Source organism: Carassius auratus, chromosome 18 (genome assembly GCF_003368295.1).
Source record: "Carassius auratus strain Wakin chromosome 18, ASM336829v1, whole genome shotgun sequence".
NCBI lineage: Eukaryota > Metazoa > Chordata > Actinopteri > Cypriniformes > Cyprinidae > Carassius > Carassius auratus.
In genome coordinates, this window is record NC_039260.1 from 1,679,040 (window position 1) to 1,703,867 (window position 24,828).

Sequence of the window (24,828 nt, forward strand, 5' to 3'; positions counted from 1 at the left end):
CTGACGCAGTCGCCCAATGTGACACCGTAACCGCTTCAGTTCTGGGTGATTTCTAAAAACTGACAAACAAAAAAATACCCTCATATAAAGAAAGAAAGAAATGACATCCTGCAGCTCTGATGTTTCCTAATCAAAAGTTTCAAAAGATCTCAACAACGTATCAAACTTGCCAAGATGCCAAATGAAGAGATCTTTATGTGAACGCAAACATTTCTCATCAAAAGATCTGAGCTGATTCACACACGCACACACACACACACACACACACATGTATACATACAGTATATAAATATATCCTATGTAAACAAGTAATTGTTAACGATGATTTTTATTTATTGCACCAACTTTGCATAGATGATAGCACAAAAGACCATTTCACAAAAATAAAAATATAAACAAACAAACAAATAAATAAACCTTAGGAGTGAGCATGACCTGGGACTTTACTATAACAGTTCACACCCCAAATGTTCAAAGCAAAACTATGCGCTTGTCTGTTTTATTTTTATGGCAAAGACTTGCAGCAAAATTACTAAAACTTGAACTAAAAAAAAAAAAAAAAACTCTTTATGGCAATTAAATTACACTAACACACACCTGAAATTAAAAATCACAAGATACAAAACTAAAACCATTAAAATAAATCAATAAATTAATTAATACAAATTACAAGTTACTTGAAATAAAATACAAATTAAAAAAAAAAAATGACATATTAAACTACTAACTGGATATACTAAAATAACTAAAACTTAAATATAAAAAAAATCCAAAAATCAATATGAGCATAAAAACACACTTAAAAACTATTATTATAAAAAAAATATATAGAAAAAATCCAAATATGAATAAAAATTACACTAAAATAATACTGAATCTTAAACACAAAATTACCAAAAAAAAATATTCATGATGATAAATTATTTTAGTATTTTTTTTAAAAAGTGAATTTGCCCGAAAAAGTGTTAAAACAAGGAGTCAAAGACAGAGTCGCTCAGATTAATGTGAGTATTATCAGATAAGAGCGCTCATCCACAGCCTGTGTGTTCATATCTGTGGTTTTGTTCTCTCATTTTGGTTAAACAGAAGCACAAACCTGCATCCGTACAGCAGGAGTCCTTGCACGTGCCTAAAACTAAGAAAGCAGCCGTTTCCCGCGGTACACAATCACTGGTGATGTGCGACAGCAGCCAAGATTTCTCACGCTGTGTGTGTTTCTACTGCTCAAAAGTTTGCAAACAGATCTCACAAATGACAGACATCACATGCCTGTGCAATCATAACAAACTCAAAAAATATCTAATGAATGCCAAAACTAACCAATCACAATCAAGTATTCCAGAGTCACCTAATGCATCTATTCACCCATTTGATTCAAATCTGAACAACTATCCTGTTGTTTGTTTTGTTTATTAGACGTGTTACTGACCACAGATGCACCTAAAGCCTCTCGCCAACACTGAAGTGCTCCATATACAACACTGATCCAAAATTAACGCTTGCCAAAAGCCACATGAAAAGTAAAATGTGCTTTGTAGAGTAAACAAAATGTTTCTGGCCTGCTGGCTAGGAATGATGATCTGAAGCAAAACAAATCAAAGAGTAACTTTTGAGCATCGTTGAACAAATAGCATCACCCTTTCACACTAGAAAGACATTAACCCTGTAAAGTCTACTGGATATGCAAATTTAAGGCCTTTGCACTTCATGTGTTTTTTTGTTTGTTTGTTTGTTTTTTACAGATTTTTAAAGAGGAATCTACTTGGGACTTCATCTCTCAATCATCATTCTGTTGCATTACATTATATGTATTGATAATCAACCTAAGACACATTATTGGAGATATAGAGTGTCAACTTATATTTATAACATGTTATCTGCTGTATTGGAACTTCATTACTCTTTGTCCATATAAATATCAGCATATGCACTAACTTGCTTTTTTTTCTTCTTGGTTCAGTCTGAGCTGATTTCCCCTCCATATTCTCACTATCAGACTCCACAAGCCAAAAAAGCCTTATGGATCAAATATGATTCTCAGAAACACACAAACCCTTACCCCTACACACACATGCAAACGTTAATATTTTACACACACATAATAAATAGATAAATAAATCTGTGGTGACACATTCTACCACCAAAAATGAAAATAAGAGCAAAATCATGATGGCTGTGGATGTTTTTGTGACAGATGGTGTTGCACTGAGACTGGCTGCTGTACGAGTGACACAGCGCTAAATCGCTAGAGAACACAAATATATGCATTTTTAATGTGACAATATAAAATAGAGTTCCATGGCTGGCAAAATTTATTTGCAGCACTATTTTACCAATTCACAAGTCTTGCAGACCCTGTGTGCAACCCTCAAACCACATTCATTTTTATCCTGAAGTCCAAAACTATAATCTTCTCCAAAACACAACGAAAGCTTGGGAAAAACAGCTCACAGTCTGAATGCGTTCTGGGTGTTGACGGTCGACCATTATTGACCGTTTCTTCCTACCTGGAGCCTGCTGAAGCACCATATCGGACAGATCCTGCAGGTGGATGAAGAGAACGAGTCCTCCGATCCCAAACAGCAGAAGAAACCAGAAGGAGCAGGGCGGCTTGCAGACAGACACCCGCAACCTCCTCCGACCGCGAAGAAAATCCACGAAGAGCATCACAGCTCAGAACCGAACACGCTCCTGCTGAAAGACAGAGAAACACAGATCGTGAACTCATCTTCAATTACAGAAGACGAAAAATTTAATGATGTTGTTTTTGTATTTTGATGCATGCATTTAGCTGAGGCATTTATCAAAAGAATCTATAATGCATTCAAGTTCTTGCATTCCCTGGGAATAGGACCTATATGACCTTGGTGTTACAGGAATGATGCAAAAAGCTTACGTCAATATTATAACTGCACTTCAGACGTGCAGAAGCATTTTTAACCCTGCAAATATAAATAGTATGAAAAAAAAACGTAAGACAGCATATGTATTTGTCATATTTGAGCCATCAGATGTTTTTGACTCACATAGTCAGAAAATGAAGGAAAAACCTGCATTTTTATTCAGAGACTCAAACTGAGCAAAATATGCAGTTTGGTGCAGATTCTGCTATTTATGCAGACAAAAGTGATGAAATTCTGATTGCAATGTAAATAAGTGAGATTTCACTTACATAAAATGACATAATATCAGTTGTCACTCAATATCTCCAATAATATGTTTTAGTAAGATGAGATTGAAGATAATAAGATTGCAGCGATAGTAAGATTAATAAATAAACATTCCTCAAAAGATGTGAGATGTTGGCAAGGTTTGACAAGATCATTCCTCCACAGAGGAACGGTTAAAGTAAAGAAAAAGTAAAGTAAAGAATTGAGATTAACTGATTTTAGAAAATAAATAAAATAAATTAAGTGTGGATAATCAAGTAAAGCCGAGCTGATGGAAACAATATGAAACAATATGAAAATATCAACCTAAATAAATCACAATAAATCAGTAGTTAAACCCTGAATTTGTGCAGACGTTCAGGGCAGAACATCTCAGCTCATCAGGAGGAGTTTTAGGATTCATTCTGACATGCATCTCCGAAAAACATCAATGCAGCTGCGATCTTAAAAAATCAACACCACTATCTGATGCATTGCACGTCTCTGAGAGGTGCATGTCTGTTCTGAGGATAATATCACTTCGTGTTCCTCAGAGTGTAAAAAAACGGCTCATTAGCTCAGCTCTGGACGAGAGACTGACAGGAAGAAGCGGGGTGACACTATTTATTTTACCTGATCTCCGAACAGACCGTAATCAGGTGAGAGGCTGCAGATGCAGACGTGTTCAAGTGTGATTGATTCATATGTTCTGTCCTACTTCTGCTTATAGTTACTGAGGGAAAAACAAGGTTGGGTGCATTATTGATGTACTAACACAAAAACACAGACATAAATTCACTACAGAATTCTGTGCATGCATGCTTTTAGTGTGCAATCATTTACCACACAGAGCAATGCATTTATTTGACTTACATCTCTCTAATTGACTCGTTAGGTGATCTCACTTCCAAAAGTTACACAAAATGCAATAAAAATGAAAAATAACTACTTGTTTGTGGTAATAACTGGATGCCACCCAATGATTTAAACATGAGGTCATTTGATAACTACGTTTTGAATGACAAATCAGTGCATGCTGCATGAATGCTTTGCATGGATTTTTTTATTTTTTATTATAAGTTGGAGAGACTTTGTAATATGCAAGTACTTTTGTTGGTGGAGTGAAAACATGCATATAATTCATTTGAATGCATTCATAAATTTCCGAATATGATATTGCACAGGAAATTTAATTCAGAATGGTGTAATAACGTGCAGATGTTAAAGTGGTTTTCACTGCGAGAATGTCGTTCTCATTGCGTTAAGCAGGAATTTTATTACCCCGCTGTTGTATGCATAATTATAGCAGGTTTTCTGAGAGAATTAATATTCCGGAGCAGAATGAGGCTCGTTAGTGTGTGAGTCTCATTAGAGAACCTGTCACAGCGTGAGACACAGCTTACCAGGGAAACAAGATGACAAGGAAACAGGAGGAACAACCACAACATGTTTGAAGAGAGAGAAAATCTATCACACAAAATGCATTTTAATACGATGCAAAAAAAAAAATTATTAAAATCTTAGACTCTTAAAAAAAAAAGGTCGAAGTCAAAAGTGTCTTTTTATCCAAAATGTTTTACACGCATCTTGCATCTTGACTTATTTTTAATCTCACAACTGTATATATCTTATATCTCACAAAATTTTGAATTTGTATCTCCCAATTCTAAATTTATGTCTTGCAATTTTGAGTTTATATCTCAATTGTGAATTTATATCTCATAATTTGAGTTTATATCTCAATTGTGAATTTATATCTCATAATTTTGAGTCTATATCTTGTTATTCTGAGTTTATATCTCATAATTGTGAGTTTATATCTTGTTATTCTGAGTTTATATCTCATAATTGTGAGTTTATATCTTGTTATTCTGAGTTTATATCTCATAATTTGAGTTTATATCTTGTTATTCTGAGTTTATATCTCATAATTTGAGTTTATATCTTGTTATTCTGAGTTTATATCTCATAGTTTGAGTTTATATCTTGTTATTCTGAGTTTATATCTCATAATTTGAGTTTATATCTTGTTATTCTGAGTTTATATCTCATAGTTTGAGTTTATATCTTGTTATTCTGAGTTTATATCTCATAGTTTGAGATTATATCTTGTTATTCTGAGTTTATATCTCATAATTTGAGTTTATATCTTGTTATTCTGAGTTTATATCTCATAATTTGAGTTTATATCTTGTTATTCTGAGTTTATATCTCATAATTTGAGTTTATATCTTGTTATTCTGAGTTTATATCTCATAATCTGAGTTTATATCTTGTTATTCTGAGTCTATATCTTATTATTCTGAGTTTATATCTCATAATTTGAGTTTATATCTTGTTATTCTGAGTTTATATCTCATAATTTGAGTTTATATCTTGTTATTCTGAGTTTATATCTCATAATCTGAGTTTATATCTTGTTATTCTGAGTCTATATCTTATTATTCTGAGTTTATATCTCATAATTTGAGTTTATATCTCATAATTTGAGTTTATATCTTGTTATTCTGAGTTTATATCTCATAATTTGAGTTTATATCTTGTTATTCTGAGTTTATATCTCATAGTTTGAGTTTATATCTTGTTATTCTGAGTTTATATCTCATAATTTGAGTTTATATCTTGTTATTCTGAGTTTATATCTCATAATTTGAGTTTATATCTTGTTATTCTGAGTTTATATCTCATAATTTGAGTTTATATCTTGTTATTCTGAGTTTATATCTTGTTATTCTGAGTTTATATCTTGTTATTCTGAGTTTATATCTCATAATTTGAGTTTATATCTTGTTATTCTGAGTTTATATCTCATAATTTGAGTTTATATCTTGTTATTCTGAGTTTATATCTCATAATTTGGAGTTTATATCTTGTTATTCTGAGTTTATATCTTGTTATTCTGAGTTTATATCTTGTTATTCTGAGTTTATATCTCATAATTTGAGTTTTTATCTTGTTTTTCTGAGTTTATATCTCATAATTTAGAGTTTATATCTTGTTATTCTGAGTTTATATCTCATAATTTGAGTTTATATCTTGTTATTCTGAGTTTATATCTCATAATTTGAGTTTATATCTTGTTATTCTGAGTCTATATCTTATTATTCTGAGTTTATATCTCATAATTTGAGTTTATATCTCATAATTTGAGTTTATATCTTGTTATTCTGAGTTTATATCTCATAATTTGAGTTTATATCTTGTTATTCTGAGTTTATATCTCATAATTTGAGTTTATATCTTGTTATTCTGAGTTTATATCTCATAATTTGAGTTTATATCTTGTTATTCTGAGTTTATATCTCATAATTTGAGTTTATATCTTGTTATTCTGAGTTTATATCTCATAATTTGGAGTTTATATCTTGTTATTCTGAGTTTATATCTTGTTATTCTGAGTTTATATCTTGTTATTCTGAGTTTATATCTCATAATTTGAGTTTTTATCTTGTTTTTCTGAGTTTATATCTCATAATTTAGAGTTTATATCTTGTTATTCTGAGTTTATATCTCTCAATCTATATCACATAGTTTTGAGTTTACTGTATATCTCACCCTTTTTCTCAGAATTGTGGCTTTATTTGTTCATAAAAAATCAACTCAAAAAGTATTAGCACTTTTATTACTGCTATATTTAAACAAAAGGTAGAAAACAATAATCATTTTCAGCTCCACAAAAAGTCATTTTTACATCAAAACTGCTCAAAATGTGTTTTTGTGATGGCTATTGTCTTGCATTGTGTAAAGCTGAGTGCTTGTTTTACGAAATCTTAGCAAGTGTATTTTGTCTTGATCCTCTGTCGGATTTTCTGCAGTGTATGCAAATGAGCAAACGGTCAGGTCATCTCTAAGATAATGAGAAAATACAGTAGAAGCCGGAGGATGTTGCCATAGTGATTTGATGTTGCATAGCATCTACAGTCCACAAATAAATGGACATGAGCTGTAAATGTCTAATTTTACATAAAGTTTGCTCTATCAGCCACATCTGACAGTGCCAAGACATCTTCTTTCATACTGGAGAGACTGAAAACTAAAAGCTGCAGACTTACATCTTCTGAACAATACATCATTTCAATATTTACCAATGCATTTTTAAAATAAACATCAATAAAAGTTGCATTCATTAACTTTAATTAATGCACTGTGAACTAAAACGAACAAATCAGTATTATCAATGAAAGCTTAAACTATTAAAACATTTTGTTCATTGAAATAAAGCTAAAATAAAATATACTGCACATTTTAGATGAAAAACTTATTTTAGCTAGTTGCAAAGGGAACATTTCTCATTTTTACTTATTTTAAGTTGAAACACTAAACACCAACAACAACTATATTAATATATAAAAAAAGTATAATAATTACAAAAGCCCCAAAAAATTACTAATAATGTAACCAAAAATGTAAATGCAAACTGAAAGTATAAAATTAAAGGTAATTCAAAATATTAATAAAAACTAAAACAGTATATAAATAAAACTAAAATAACACTTGGACAAACGAGGAACAATTATATTTGACTAAACATTAAGAAAGATTAATAAATGCTTAAAAATCTAATCTTCATTATTAAAGTGCATTGTTATTTTATGCCTTATATCTAATGTTAAAAAAATCTTTATTGTAATGTTTTTTTTATATTTTCAATAAGAAGAGAAAAATACCAAATGCACCTTTAAACCCTAAATATTCCAAAATAATAAAACCATGCATAGAAATAATAATAATTCAACAAGTTCAACTGTTTTACTATTTGTTTGGGTCTTTGTGGATGGAAACGGACACACACACACACACGCGCGCGCGCACACACACACACACACACACAATCACAGGTTTCTTTTCTTGACAAACACAATGCATTGACGTGAATTTCTCTCTTCAGATCCATCTGAATAATTGCAGGGCTGAACATAATCTTAATTATAGTTTAAATAAATTGAAAGCAGGCTTTAACACACAATTGTGTTCATGTCTTCAGGTCTTTTATTCTTGCGTGTGTGTGTGTGTGTGTGTGTGTCCGTGTGTGAGTATTCAACCTTCAATTGATTTCCTATAGCCTCTATATTTGAGCGCACGTCTCTGATGCTCCTCTGAACGAATGCTGTGTTTTGCTCAATGGCTGTCCTTCAGCTGGAGAGGATTCATAAACAAAGTTTACGGTTTTCTCTGGAGACACTGTGTTGTGTTTCAGTGTCTGCAAAGACATCTTTGTCTGTGAGGAGTGTATTTGCTATCATTGCTGTAGCCTTTATTAACCTTCATTAAATAACTGCATGATTTTGCCTACAAACAGAATAAAACAATAAAAAATAAATACATATTAAAGTTCAAAAATCTGCATTTGTTTGACCAAAAATACCATAAAAATTGTGTAATATTATTATGATTTATTATAGCTGTTTTCTATGCGAATATATTGTAAATTGTAATTTATTTCTGTGATCAAAGCTGAATTTTCAGTTTTCAGTGTCACATCATCTTCAGAAATCATTCTAATATGCTGCTCACATTTCTGATCAGTGTTGAGTTTTTGGATACAAAACTATATATATCCAAAAATTCAACAATAATAATAATAATAATAATAATAATAATTTTAATTAATATATTTCTTAAGAATATTTTTAAAGAATAAATAAGCATTTAAAAATAAAAAAGTAAAAACATTTTTTAAATATGCAATACAGCAAATAAATAATAAAATGATAAATAAAAGTAAAAAAATTCATATTAAGTGCAAATAAATAAATACATAAACATAAAAATAAGCAGAACAAGCAGAAAAATATTCACAAATAACAAAATAGATAAATAAATAAATACATTTACAAAAAAAAAATTTAACAATAAAAATACGATTGTCACATATTAATAGAACATTATCTTCTTTGATTAAGGAAAGATATTCTAGGGGCAGAAACATGACATAAATTAAATTGAATTAAATGTATGCATTTAGCAGACGCTTTTCTCCAAAGTGACTTAAAGTGCATTTAGTCTATCAATTTTTAGCCAAGATGCAGTGCTCTACAGGAACACATAAGACAATAAAGACATAAGACATAAGACAATAAATACGGAAAATTCCACTGAGATTCAACATTACAGTAGATATGAATGAATACACATATGCTGCTTGATATCACACACACACGATCTGTGTCTGATCAAGGTTTCGTGTAAACAGTGTCAAAGCTGCTTTAATTTAGAGCTTCTGCCTCAAAACAATCTGTTGCTCCTCGCAGGACCTTGTGTTTTATGACCGTTCTGACTGATTTACAGCGTTAGATAAATCTATGCCTTCCCTCGGACGATATAAAAGCACATCCAGCATCAATACAGCTTAAGATGACATATGTAGGGATCCGTAAAGAGCCACACCACACTAAACCTCAACAAACCTACTGTACTAAAACTGACATAGAAATATACAGCTAGCGGCTTTACAGCATCCACTGCGTGCTTTCCTTTCTGTTTGTATTTATAGCCAACAAATGGCTTCTCTGACCTCCAGCACACAAACCATTTCAGCTATGAGCAGAATCAATGTGCTTTGTTTGGTTAATTATACCCTGAACAGAGCGACAGTACGGAGCAGAGCGGGATCGATCCGAGACTTCCAGCACCAGTTCACACGAGCGCAGAGTTCAGTTCAGGGAATCATGGGAAATTAGAGGAATTAGAATTACACTGTGTTTAGAGCAACATCTATTGATTGCTATATTTAATCAAGGCGTTTTTAAATACCACTAAACCAAATTAGCAATTAGGAATGATACAAACAAACAAACAAATAAATAAGTAAGCTTAGTATTAAACAGGAAAGGGAGATCAATTATAAATACAAGTATTTAAATAAATTAATAAATTAATTGTTATTAGAGCTATAAATAATAATAATAATAATAATAATAAAAAATATATATATATATATATATATATATATATATATATATATATATATATATATATATATATATATATATATGAAATTCAATAAATATTAATAATTCAACCTATAAAAATATCTAAAATAAATGCTTAGGTAAATAAAGTAATAAATATAAGCATATAGATAAATAATCATACAGATGAAATGTTATTCAAACTAAAAAAAAAATTAAATAAATAAATAAATAAATATATATATATATATATATATATATATATATATATATATATATATATATATATATATATATATATATATATATATATATAATACAATAAATATTAATAATTCAACATAAAGGTTAAAGTATAATAGATTAATAGAAATAGAAAAACTAAATTATAATTAACCATATAAATACAAATAAAGTTGTAAAAAAATTACAATTTAAAATTATATCAAGTTAAACAATAATACAAAATAATATAAAGTAAAAAAAGACATATAAGAATGCATATTCCCAAATACAAAAATGCATTTAAATATTATTCAAGTAAATCAATAAATAAACATTACAATATTACCAAATATATATATTGGAAAATAATAATAGGAAAATAATAAGCAAGCTATCTTTATACCATTTTTATACCAGCTTCACGGTATTAAACAGGAAAGGAAGAAAATATAAATACATCATAATATATAACAAAATAAAATGTTATTAGATCAAAAGACTTAATGAAATAGATTGTGAATAAATATAAAGTTAATAAACAACCATATAAATAGGTAAATAAATGTAAGAATGAACAATTATTACAAAAAATACACATATTTTTTTATATGTAAATAATAAAATAAAATCCAAGTAAATAAATAAACTGTATATATAAACCAAAAATAAAAATAAATATTTTTAGTAATAAATATATATATATATATATATATATATTAAGTAGAAAATTTAAATGATCTCCAAATATAAGGAACATATGAATATATAAGCTAATGCAGTATATAGATATTCTATTGGAGTTTGCCTGTGCAAAGGTCACTATGACTTTATGGTGTTGCTACAGATGCTGTGTAGTTAATAGAGAGTTCTGGTTTGTTACTAAGGGCGTTCTGAATATTTGCTTCCCATCTCAAGATTGAACAGAATAAGAGACACAGATGTCATATATGACTATATTGATTACTGAAGATGTGACTCAGGCTGTAAAACAGCTGCAGGAATCCAGAGGTGAACGGCCAGTCCTTGACCTCTGTAACACAGCAGCTCTTTGCTGATAGAGGATTTTCTCTGCAGCCAGGTCTACTATAGATCTGATGTATTAATGCAGAAATATTAAACTGCTTTGGGCTCCAGTGTCACAGATCATTAGCCGAACCTGGACCCACACAACTATCGCTGCAGCTTCTTTCCTTTCACTCTGGCTTAGTTTGTGCTGATAGCTAATGCATCAAACAACTAACAGTATTAAACTGCAGTAACTCAATTATCAAACACCTGATATTCAAAAATGTCTTTGCAAATCTTTATTAAGTGAAAAAAAAGAAAGTAGAAAAGATTTATATATATATATATATATGTCATTATATATGTCATTATATATATATATATATATATATATATATATATATATATATATATATATATATATAAACACAGTATATGTCAAAATTATATGTCATTGATTACTTCATTTAATTTAGAGATTTTAAATGCATGCAACTAAACCCATTTTTGCAACTGCAAATGAGTTAATTCCTGTTCTGGTTTGAATTGATTTATTTCCTCTCATATGTAAGTCGTTTTGGATAACCTGTTCGGCTAAATGCATGAATCCAAATCTATGCAAATAAATAAATAAAACACTGTTTAAAAAAACGTGCATACATGCATGCATACTTAAACATAAAAACAGAACTAGAAAAAATGCTAGAAGAAATAAATTGTTCTGTTAAATGTTATTAAACATGTTATCAAATGTTTCTGCTAAATGCAGAAATCCAAAAGTAAATAAATAAATAACATGTTTTTAGAAATACATAGATGCATAGATGCATACATAAAACATATTTAAAAAATCCAAATAAAAACACAATTGTATATAAAAAAGTGAATAAATAAAGAAAATCAAAATATTACCAAATATAAAAAGGCAGCTAAATAAAAGCAAACTAAATAAAAAAAAAAATACATAAAAATTTAAATTTTTCATCAAATGTTTTGCTAAATAAATGCTGCACAAATTACATGTCTTGCTCTTGTAATTCCCAAATCTATAAAAAATTGCAGTGAATTTTTTTGCCATTTGTGAATTTTATGAGCACTAAAGGCAGAGAGGCTTGTTCTCCACTCATATTTAATGCAGCTCAATTATGCAATGGCTTCACAAAAGCTTCAACTAAACTCATTTCTGTTTTCAGGGTCTTGAGCACCAGTGAATTGAGGAAGGAGATTAAAAAAAGAGAGAGAATAATAGACGAGCACTTTGATTTTGGGGAGCCGCAGTGACCCACATACTGAGAATCTCCTCTGGGACTGATGAGAAAATATCATCCACTCGCATCCCATCCGGTCAACAGCTACTGCTTTTGTTTACCAGTTGCACAAAAGCTGAAGACAAACGCTAATGAAACGAAAACTAGAATGTCTTTCTCATTTTGGAGTCGACATGAAATCACCATTGAAGTATACTTTAATACACATTCATGGTCTTATTATTTATTCACTGAAAATGTTTCACTAACAGTTATACGCCTCTGAAATTCAAGACATTGGGGGAAAAAATACACCTGTATGAGTTTTTGCCTCGTATATGATAAGCAATTTAATATGAGCAGAGACATCAATATCAAACAAGTGCTGTTTTATACAACAGTTCAGTAAATAAGGAGTTAACACAGTGTTATATTCCTAGATACAAAGTTTTGCATATGAAAATATTAGCAATAAAGCCACAGAAGAACTGTTGTGCATCTCTGAGCAACACAGCAGTGATTGTTTCTGAATGAATCTTTGTTTTGAATGAATCGTGTGAACCATGTAATGATTCAATGGCATGTGCATAAAGACGTTTGAACGAATCGAATGAATGAATGACTCAATGATTCACTCATTTACTGCCACATGCTAGCAGTTTTAGTTTCTTATTTAGAGCATCATTTCATTAAATTCAGTGGCCCAAAATAGGTGCCGGTACTCTATTATAGCAAAAAAAAAAAAAAAAAAAAAAAAACCTCTATAACTATATTGAAGGGCTTTTATATAGAGCAGTCAGCAGGCGAACTTAATAATAAATCCTTTTATTAGTTTGTGGATTTGCTTGAGCTAGAAAGAACTACTGAACATAAATAAAATGTGCAAAAGGATTTTGAAAAAATACCCTTAGAAAGAGTTACTGCATTACTGCATTCAAACATCCAAACTGACTCAAATGATTTGTGAACCCGCTACGAACTCCCGAACTGACTCAAATGATTCGCGAACCCGTTACGAACTCCCAAACTGATTCAAATGATTCGTGATCACCAAACTGACTCAAATGATTCGCAAACCCTCTCTGAACTCCCGAACTGACTCAAATGATTCGCGAACCCGCTACGAACTCCCGATCTGATTCAAATGATTCGCGAACCCGCTACGAACTCTCGAGTTGATTCAAATGATCCGCGAAGCCGCTCCGAACTCCCGAACTGATTCAAATGATTCGTGATCACCAAACTGACTCAAATGATTAGCGAACCCGCTCCGAACTTCCGAACTGACTCAAATGATTCGCGAACCCGCTACGAACTCCCGAATTGACTCAAATGATTCGCGAACCTGTTACGAACTCCCGACCTGACTCAAATGATTAGCGAACCCACTCCTATTTCTCGAACTGATTCAAATGATCCGCGAAGCCGCTCTGAACTCCAAAACTGGTTCAAATGATTCACTCTCCATACTCCGAACTAGGAAGAATTAGGAACCATTCATTGTGAAGGGTGCTCTGAAAAGCGGCAGCACGGTGGCTTTAAAAGATCTTTTGGAGGTATTTTTACAGATTTATTAGATTAATTAGTCACCACATCGTGTATAATTAAATCAACAATTTAAATCGACTGACAGCCCTAGTTAGGACAAAATGTTCTTCAATGAATGTTTATGGAATGTTCTTATAATTGTATTAAAATGTTGTCATAATGTTCTTATAACAACATTCTAAGAATTTGTACATGATGAACATTCTAAGAAACATTTTTTTGTAACTCTTAAATAACGTTCTGATTACGGCAAGATATTTTGGAATATCTTAAACATTCAGATAACATCATATTTTGGGTGAAAATAAAGTTAGTAGAAAATAAAAGTTTCTGTAACCTTTAAATAACGGGGTCAAAAAAATAAGCTTATTTTGAAAACAAGTTAATTTTTCTGACCCCAGTGGCAGATTTCTTCATTATGATCATTTTTCACAAAACAAGATTTAACATCTTAAGTCATTTAATGACTTAATTACTCGTTGTTTCTCAAGTAAATATATCTTGATGTAAGAACATATCTGTTCTGAAAAACAAAACTAATACTAAGTCGATGTCATTTTTATTCAGCTTTATTCTCAGTTTCCAGCTGTAATGTAATGAAAGAAAAGCTCTGAGCGTGGTTTTCTGTTGGTTAAGATGCATGGGTTTGTCCTGCATTAGTTACTGAGTAATGGCTAACAGTGTGTGTTATTCTGTAATGTGCAGCTCATCCACTGGAAAACAGCCTTTCAGGGACATTAAACAGCTTGAATAATTACTTGTTTAATTGTTAATCTGTTTTTCTATCATAACTTCAAATCATTTTTCACATCAACTAATTGGAGCACAAGATGCTGATGCAACATATTATTGAAATGGCACACGCCTGCAAATAAAAGAAGGAATAAAACCAATCTGTCATGCTTTTAGATGGAAAATAGAAATATGAACATTGGCTTCGCTAAGCAGCACAAATTTGGCTCATTCAAAAAAAATATTTATGAATATCCAATGTTATTGTTAATAAATCTGAAGCGTTAGAGCTTGAGCAGATTTCCCTTGTTTAAAAACACTTTCTTAAAAGTGTAATATGAGTATTATAATTTTTAAAGAGCAGAACAGATCAACTTTCTTCAGTTTCATTTTACAGGTAACTTTCTCATTTGTTTGTTTAACTAAACCTTAAACTGTAATAATAATAAAAAACTTCATATGACTTATTTACAAAAACAAACAAAAATAATAATAATATAAGAAATAAAATTGACTAAACTACACTTTAATTCAAATTAAAAGAAAAGCAATGAATACAGATGCTAAATTTTGAAATTTTAAAATACAAACAAAGTTTAAATAAAAACAAAATAACAACTCATTTTTAAATCTGAATAAAATCTATAATATTATCTCAATTACACTAAAATAACAGACACATGAATCGGAAGTTACCAAACTTAGTAGAAATAAAACCTTAAAAGAATTGTAACTTGAAATAAAATAAACATTAACTGAAATAAAATAAAATGTATATATAAAATTATATACTTTATAATTTTACATTTATATAAATATACTATACTCTATTATATACAATATCATTATAATATTTCTATTAAACATATACACTTATTTTATTGCATCTAGATGCCATTGGAACATTTTCTTTTTTTTTTACTTGATAAACTAAAATAACTCAAACTAAAAAAAAAAAAAAAAACTAAGACATATTTACTATATATATATATATAAAATTTACTCAAATGCAAAATCTCACAACAAAATTACTAAAACTTTAATAAAATTTAATATAAAATGTAAAATATAAAAATGCAAACTAATTCAAAATCTATCTCCAGTGTTGGGGAAAGTTACATTAAAAGTAATGCATTAAAATATTGCGTTACTCCCTAAAATGTAACTAATTACATTACTTAGTTACTTTTTATGGAAAGTAATGTGTTAGGTTACTTTTGCGTTACTTTTTAATATTATTTTTATTATAAGAAGTTATATTTATAGCAAATGTAAATGCCAAAAAGTTTAATGAATAAACCTCAGGCCGAAGGAAAAAGGAAATTCACGTCTGTACAGTAAAAAAACAGGAGAAGAACATTCGCTCTTCAGCAATACAAAAAACAATGAAGCACAATTGTAAAAATGTTAATGTTTGCTTATTAGTATGGTTGAACTGACTCATCAAAGGTCAGCAGCAAAGACACTGGTTAATACGTTTGTGTTATTTAACATTTAATTATTGCAGGTTTGCGTCATCTGTTTTTTTTTTTTTTTTTTTTTTTTTTTTGCAAGTGGGATGAATTAATGCACATACGCGTTTAGTCTAGAACTACATCATGTACATTGATTTCTCTCAGTATGAAGACAGGAGACTCTTGTCATTCAATAAATAGGAAAACAAAGTAACTGGCATTACTTTTTTGAAAAAATAACTCTTGTAAATTAATTAACTCTTGAAAATTGACTTTTCTTGTAAATTAAAAAGTAATGCAGTTACTTTACTAGTTACTTGAAAAAAATAATCTGATTAGGAAACTCGCGTTACTTGTTATGCGTCACCCCCAATAGTGTCACATTAGTGACACTAGAACTCATGAAATGAGGAATCACAAGATACCAAACCCCACAAAAAACACTACAGGCCTGAAAGCAAATGAATTATTAATTACCAAGCTGCATTCATCAGCGAATCCACCTGTCCCTTCCCTTCCGAAATGAAATTAGACAAATCAAATTGTACATTTTCATGTATATTAGCAGCCGGCTGTCAGGGCTCTGTCAGGCCTGTTGCTTTCTTTCAGAGAGATTGTAAAGTTGGCAGCATGGTGACGTTTCCAGTTTGTTATAAATAGGCTCCATAAATCTGGAGAGGCGGTGGCACGGGATCAGATCTGGCACGGCCAGGAGGGGATTTCTGAATTACAGTCCGCTGGTCTCCTGCCAGACTCATCCGTCAAAGAGCATCTCCTGCCATCAGCCGACGCGAGGATCCTCGTCCCAATCCTAATACAAGAGCATCAAATATTCATATGCAAAACTCCAGATAACTGGCTTCACTTGGTAACGTCTTAAAGCATTTAATTAAAATTAATTCAACACCCAGGCCACTCTTTGCATGACAAAACTGAGTTTTAAACTCATGCACTATAATCCACTGTGCATGAGTGATCGATGAATTGTAGCTGTGATATTTGCTCTGGTACAGAAGAGCGAGAAAAAAAAAATCAATATTTGAATAATTTCTCAGACGTCCAGGTCAAGGCCACCAGCAGATCAAACATCGCCAGTTTTTTTTAGTAAATAAATTCTGTAATATTTTATGATCCTGATCCAAACAGCTTCAAATTTATTCCATAACACTGTATTCTAATGTCTTATTTTTGCATTATTATTTTTCTAACAAACAATTTTATAAGAAACAGCTTAGATAACATGAAACAACATTAAAATACTATAATTTTCCTTTGAAATACTCAACCTCGTTAAAATATCCCGGCCACATTTAACCAAATAATATCAATTAAGCAATCATTATGATATATTAGACACCAACTTGTTTATTTCTGTTAGAAAAAAAAAGCATATTTCCATCCTACAAGCTCCAGAACATGTTTCCTGTTTCTGATGCAGAAAAGTTAGTTCATGCATTCATGAAAATATAATCATATTACCCCAAATGTAAAACCCCTGCATTGGACGCCTATTACGCCGAGTCGTGATGCAGATCCAGACGCTGAACACCTGCAACCTTGAGCGCAAACCTCAGCCGAAGCCGGCCAACAGCATTAAACAGCATTTTAGAAACACACAGACTCGCTGCATGATGAAATATTGATACTCTCTGATCCACGTAAAAATCCTGCATCTCCCGATGAATTATTTCTAGCAACATCCAGCTCTGTTCCTGTGCGTGCAATGGGTTTCTCTGGAGAAGATCTTTCAGTTTATCATGAAACAAGGGAAATGTCCACCGAAAAGAAAGAAACGGTCAACATGTATACATTCTATTTTTAATAACTTAATTTTACTCACCTAATGATAAAATGAGTGTTCATTTTTATTTACTAATTAAGGAATAATACTGATAATTATGTTGAAATTTTGGAATTTATATGGAAATTTGAAGTATTTTATTGTGATTGGTCCAACAGGACATCTTACAAATATTTGTAAAATTAATAAATGTAATAAAATAAATAAAATATAAAATGTACACACAAAAATTATACAAACTGCCATTGGGAAGTGAAATAAAATTAATTAAAATTAATTCAAAACAACTTAATTTAGAGTTAAATTATTTTATTTCTAAAATAAACACAAACATATAATTATGCAATTCTAAAAAAAAAAAATTTTTTATGAATCAAGGAATAATTGTGGAATTTATATGGAAATTTTGGGAATCAATAAGTGCATCCTTCAGTCAAATATTTGTAAATTCATAGATTAAAAGCGTAAACATTATGATTGATGAAAATAAACGACCCTTGGTGAGTAAATAAACTGAATTAAAATTAAACATTTAATTAAAAAAAATGTAATTAATAAATGTACAAAATGAAAAAGAAAATTATAAATAATAAAATATTTTAATTAATTATTAAAACTGATTACTAAATAGGAATTTTGAGTATTTTATTGAGCATCCTACAGTCAAATAATTGTAAAACGAATAAATCACACACACACAATTATGTAATGTAAAATAATTCATGATTACAATACTAAATTAAATTATTAATCACTTTTATTAATGATTGATGATCAAAGCTGATTTTATTTATCGTGATTGGTCAATAACGGCATCCTGAAGTCAAATATTAAACATATAAAGCATTTACTACAGTTGAGACCTGAATGACACAGTGCTGCCGATCACCAACAAATCCCAGTCGGACATTTGATCCAAACCTCAGCGGCCAGGTGTGTTATTAAGTTTGACTTTACATCGCAAGAGCCGTCGATCCCGGTGAACCGAAGTGGACCGGACACCTGAGAGAAACCGGCATCAAACCCCACTGATGTCAGAGTCAGCGAAACACTCGCAGCTGTCAGGAAAGAGCTGCTTCTGCCCATCATCCAACCACAGCAGCTGCTCGCAACCAAACACATGATTCACTCAACACTGAAACACTAAAAACACACTTGAAACCACAGAAACACCAATGAGAATATGTAATACACCAATGCATGTTGAAGGATAAACACCACCAATCACAGCCTTCGAAGGGTATGATTGACAGGACGGCTATCCAATCACAATTCTTCACCACTTTTCACAGAAAACTAATGCACTTAGTGTATACTGTAAATCAGCTTAGCAAACCTCTCAGCGATAATGCGTAAATATTGAACCTTTTAATAATTACTCAGATGCTTGTTTTGAAGACTGTGTGACCTCGCAATGTCCATCTCGCTTTTGTGGTCTACAGATCATTAACTAAATGTAGAATGGCCTTGAGTATTGAATGGCCATTACTTAATGCTTTCAGGTAATGCAAATAATGGTGTGTTGAATATGAATGCTGCGATTAGATAGAAACCAGGCCGTGAGTCCTGGAGAAAATCTGTGGCGGTTGTTTATAGAGAAGTCAATAGTCTCAAAAACGTCATTCTTGCAGGAACATTTAGCAGCGTTTGAATATTATTCATATAATCAAATTAAATACGTTTATGAATATTATGAAATATAATCATGTAGCAAAAGATTCAAACAAATGTTGTTCTTTTGAACTTTCTATCCGTCAAAGAATCAAAGACAAAATTGTATGTATTATGAGGAATGATGTGAAAATACAGCTTTGATCACAGAAATAAATTACATTTTAAAATACACTCACATAGAAAACATTTATTTTAAACTGTAATAATATTTCACTATTTTTACTGTAATTTCCATTAAATAAATGCAGTAAACAGAGGAGGTAGAAATGTGTTTCTCTCAGTGTGGTTCGGTCTTTATGCTGAACACACACATTGGTGTGATGAGATCTGATGTGACTTTCGTTTGGTACAGCACTTATCTGCTAAAAGAGAGAGTCTGGACCACTTTCAGCGAGGAGAATAATTCATGAAAACCAAAAAACAAAAAAAACAAACAAAGGCCCATATTCTTGCCATCACACGTCAGAAACCCTCTGATCAGTCTATAATACAATGGCTATAGAGCAAGGAAATTATCATAAAAGCTCACTAGTAAAAAACATTTTTCCATTCAGTACAGTGCAATACAGTACAAGTTTCATGCACTTGTAAAATGAGGATGCTGTCAAAAATAATGTCATAAATAGATTTTCTTAATTCTATTAACTCAATTAAATCAACATTTAGTGTTAGCATCCTTTGCGTTTAAAGCAGTTTTTGCCCTCGGTGCACTTTAGCATAGTTTTTCAGGGAGCTTTGCAGGTTTCTTGAAGCATCTCGGAGACGTTGCCACACAGTTCTTCTGGATTTATTCTGTCTCAGTTGGTTCTGTTTCTTTATGTCATTCCAGACAGACTGATGATGTATCTACCAGCTAAATGAAACATTAAATCATAAAGGCTCATCACAAAATTAGCAAAATGTAAACTACATAATAAGGTGTACTGTGAAAAATCCTGACTCAATATTTCTGAATTAAAATAGCTTGCCCGCTGCCAAAGTGTCACAGCTATAGTTGGCCATCTGATCAGAGCCTCGCTAGGCCATAATGAATGATTGTAATTAAGTTAAGTGCGACACCGAGCGCTAATTGATCACCAGGTGCTGCCGACGCAGATAGAGTTACAGTTTGAGGAGCCCAGCCGTGAGAAATGATGCATTTTTCCACCATAATTTGAGACCTTCCCCACCTGCGGTCACATCTGGATTCCCCTGATGGACACAAACTGCTTTCAGATCACTGGATTCGCTTCGAAACGCTCCTGGTTTATCCTGGTTAGCACTGAGACATATAGATCAGATATGCACTGTTTAACACACACACACACACACACACACACACACACACACACACACACACACACACACACACTTACGGCTCTACCTGTGAGAAGATGAATGAGTGTTGTCAGTAAATGCGTGCAGGGTGACTTCACAACGGGAAAAAAAGGGCATTATCTCCCTTAGAAGTCCTGACGATGCAAAACCACACAGCAACCTCATTAAACACCACGTGGAAACAAATCTCTCATTTTTGGTGTCATTTTTCCAATTTTAATGGCATCAAATAAACATCTGTATCATCTGAGCGCAACACAATAAGCTCATAGCTCGATAAGTAACTGTGCGTTTTCATTGCTTTGTACTTCTCATATTGATGTCAGCGAACAAAAAACAACATTATTCTTTAGAATAGTTCATAAGAAGCACAAACTCTTCTCTGTGAACTCTTTAAATAAGATTAGAAGAGAGAGAAAAGTTGCTGAGAGGTCCTCTGAAACTCTTATATTTAGTTTTGTTCATCAAAGTTTTCCCCTGTGCAGAAATCTCTTTTTCATTTCCATATTCAAATATGCTAAATATGACATCAGTCATCCATCAATATTCCCAACTAATATGAGATTTTCAGACTGGTTGTTAATTTTGCATAAGTAAATGACTTGAAGTTGGTCTATGTGTGTTGATTTGTTAATATTAAACACTTATATTAATCATTTTAATCCTAAGGTTTGATTTATTGGGTTAACTAGTCAAGCAACTAGTCATACCATGACTGGCATTTAAAAAATATCTGCTTATTCTAACAAAATAAAGTTTGCATGTGTATGGCATATAATAACATACAATATATAATCACCAATACTTTTATTACAAAGTTTTACGATAAATAATAAATATAAAAATATATATAAAAATAGCCAGAAAAAATGTAAATAAATATTTTTTAATAATGATTTATTAATATTACATCAACAATTCCGAAAATAATTATATGTATATAAATAAATATAATTAAATTATAAATTTACTTTATATTTTTTAATAAACTAACATTATAAATAAATTATTTTAATAACATATAATCACCAACATTTCATTACAGTAAAATTTATAATAATAATAAATATAAATAAATAAATATAAATAATTAAATGTGAATAAATATTATGTTAATAAGCAATATTTCATTATAGTAAATATAATAATAATAAATAATATTTGAACAAATAAAACAACTTTCAAAAATATCAAATTTAATACAAAAAAAGCATTTCAACAAATTTTTGTACTGCTTAGAATTTTTGTGAAAATCGAAAGATTCTTTCTATTTTTCCTTTTTTTCAGAAATCTTTGATGAATAAAAAGTTTAAAAGGACGGAATTGATTTGAAACAGAAATATTTTGCAACATTATAAGTGTCTTTACTGTCTTCAAATCTGACCACAAACTGAACAGTTGTAGATTAATTAAGATTATTAACTCTAAAACCAGTTGACCTATCGGTAAGCCCCTCCCCTTGAACGAAGATAAGCCAATAGCAGTCGAGTATCAGTTGCACAGGGAGCGAAACTCGGACATCTTTAGGTTTCAGCGCCATAGACCAACACCGGAAGACCCAAAGCGTGCATCGTTTTAATAGTGTTTATGCTACAAAAATGAAAAAATGATGTGCCTAGGGTACTTGTAACACTAATTCCAGGTATCCTAAGAGGATGGCAAATGTCATTTATTTTATTCCATTTCCTAAATCCAACCAAAACCAGGCAATATGTCCCAAAGCATTCAACCTTAATCACAATGAAGATGAAATACTCCCTTTAAGTTACACTTTTCATCTGCTCAAGCAGAATGTCAATGTCAATATGTGCTTCAGCAAGGTATCTCTGGCTAATACTAGCTAAGCTAGCATTAAAGTTACTGAGTCCATGCTAACATACAAACCTAAATAGCGAACAGTTCTCACGTAGTGAACCATGCAGTGAAAGGGTGTCCTTTGATGTAATCTTACTATGAGGCATATGAACGGTGTTGATTCTGGATGTTGTCATTGCGACCCTGATGACCGTAATATAAATCTTCCCGTTTGCATTGTGATTTATTTTAATATCTTTTATATATCCATCCATGGTATATTTAAGGTTTTCACTGACAGCTGTCATTGTGAGACAGTGAGCAACTCCATTTGCCATTTGTCCGAGTTAGCAACATTAACTGAGGGGGGCGGGGCTTACCAATAGGTCAATTGCGAGCACTTACAAACACAACAAAGTTGGAAATACCGTACGCAGACTTCCCAATCTGATAAGCCCCGCCCCCTCTCCTCATCCACTTCCCCTATTGGTTATGGTGTGTTGAGTGAAAGGTAGTGCAGTGTGTTGGTGGCGTATTCCTCCTGCACTCTCCCACACTCCCAGTTTCTCTCGCTCTAATCCTTTTCAGAGCGTATCACATTACGCTATTCTTCCCTTTAATACACGCTAATAGCACCGATATCTTCTGCCGTCTTCTCTGCCAACACAAACACTCTTAAAGCTGAACAAAGCAGCTTTACCTCAGCGGAGTGAGTGTTCATTGCTGTGGAGCGGATTCCTCCTGCGCGCATTCGTGCTTCAAATAAACACTCGCTGGAGTTTGTGCCGGTTGTTTTCTTGCAGCTCGATCAGGGAGTGACAGCAGAGGTCAGAGTGAGTTCTGACGGTCAGTGTGACCAGATCTCCAGCTGAAAACAAGCAAACAAACTGTTTGAAGGCGAGAGGAGATGCTTCATGCATTATTCAGCACTGCCGGCTCTAAACTTCAGTCTTTGGGGGATTGTCTGACATCCCAGATGAATAATTAAGCTCTGACCTTTTATCCTCATTAAAGGTGATGCGGGGGGTGAGATTTTCCTCCCGAGAGCGGTCGAAGCCTAGACAAGCTGTCAGGAACGGCACTGAAATCAAATGACTCGTGTTGCAGAGCCTCGGATGCATCTCCGACACCGAAACGAGAGTATTGCACATGCTTTTACACATGTTAGGTGAGCTATAAAATTTGGGCTTGTTCAGGAAATGCAGTGGTGCAAACTACTTTCTTCTCAAATCTCAGTTTGACAGTTTAACAGCTGAACCCAAGCTTCTGTCACTAATTGGAAAACGTCACTTTAGAACTAGTATAGTACAGGGAAGGAACATTGAGTTGCTTCATTGAAAACATATTGTATTACTGTATTAAAAGCTCATTAGTATTCTGCAAAGTAGAGTATTTTCAGAGAGGGATGGATGGAGTGAGTGTGATTAGCTGCATCTGATATCAGTATTCTTTCTTCAGCTTTCTTCAGTCTTATATTCACAATAAAACATAAGCGGTATCTTTGTCGTACTATCCTTTCATTTTTTGAGGGTGATTTTCAATGACATTTGTTGACTGCGTCTTACAGGGTGTTGTTGAAATTAAAATTAACTTCCTCATTTTCAACATCATTTCAACAAAATCACCATTATTAACAAACTCAACCTTCTTAATACTTAATGCTTTAATTAAATATTACTATTATTCATATAGAAAAGCTGCTGGGCCACTCAGTCGAAAGTACAAAGGCATAGCTCTGATATACAGCATTAAAGCTATATAAAATATAACATGAGGAGATTTTGCCGTCAGCCAAAACGGTTTGCTCTGGAACAAATATTAGATTAATAAGAATCTAGAGACCAAAGAATGCTTGTTAGATTTATCCCAAACAATATATAGCTTATGTTTAAATTCCAGAAGATCTGGCTGATGCAAACAATATAATAATAATCATATAATACAAATCAATTAAAAAAACATATAACACAC

General features: G+C 31.7%; 1 protein-coding gene across 1 annotated transcript in view; it reads right to left on the reverse strand.

Moving 5' to 3' along the window:
• LOC113118100 (carbohydrate sulfotransferase 8-like) overlaps positions 1-24,828 on the reverse strand; it is a 145,333-nt gene that overhangs the window by 113,462 nt on the left and 7,043 nt on the right. Inside the window, exon 2 of the mRNA XM_026287011.1 lies at positions 2,508-2,694. Within this exon, the coding sequence (XP_026142796.1) occupies positions 2,508-2,667 (160 nt within the window). The 5' untranslated portion in view covers positions 2,668-2,694. The remainder of the gene's footprint in view (positions 1-2,507; positions 2,695-24,828) is intronic.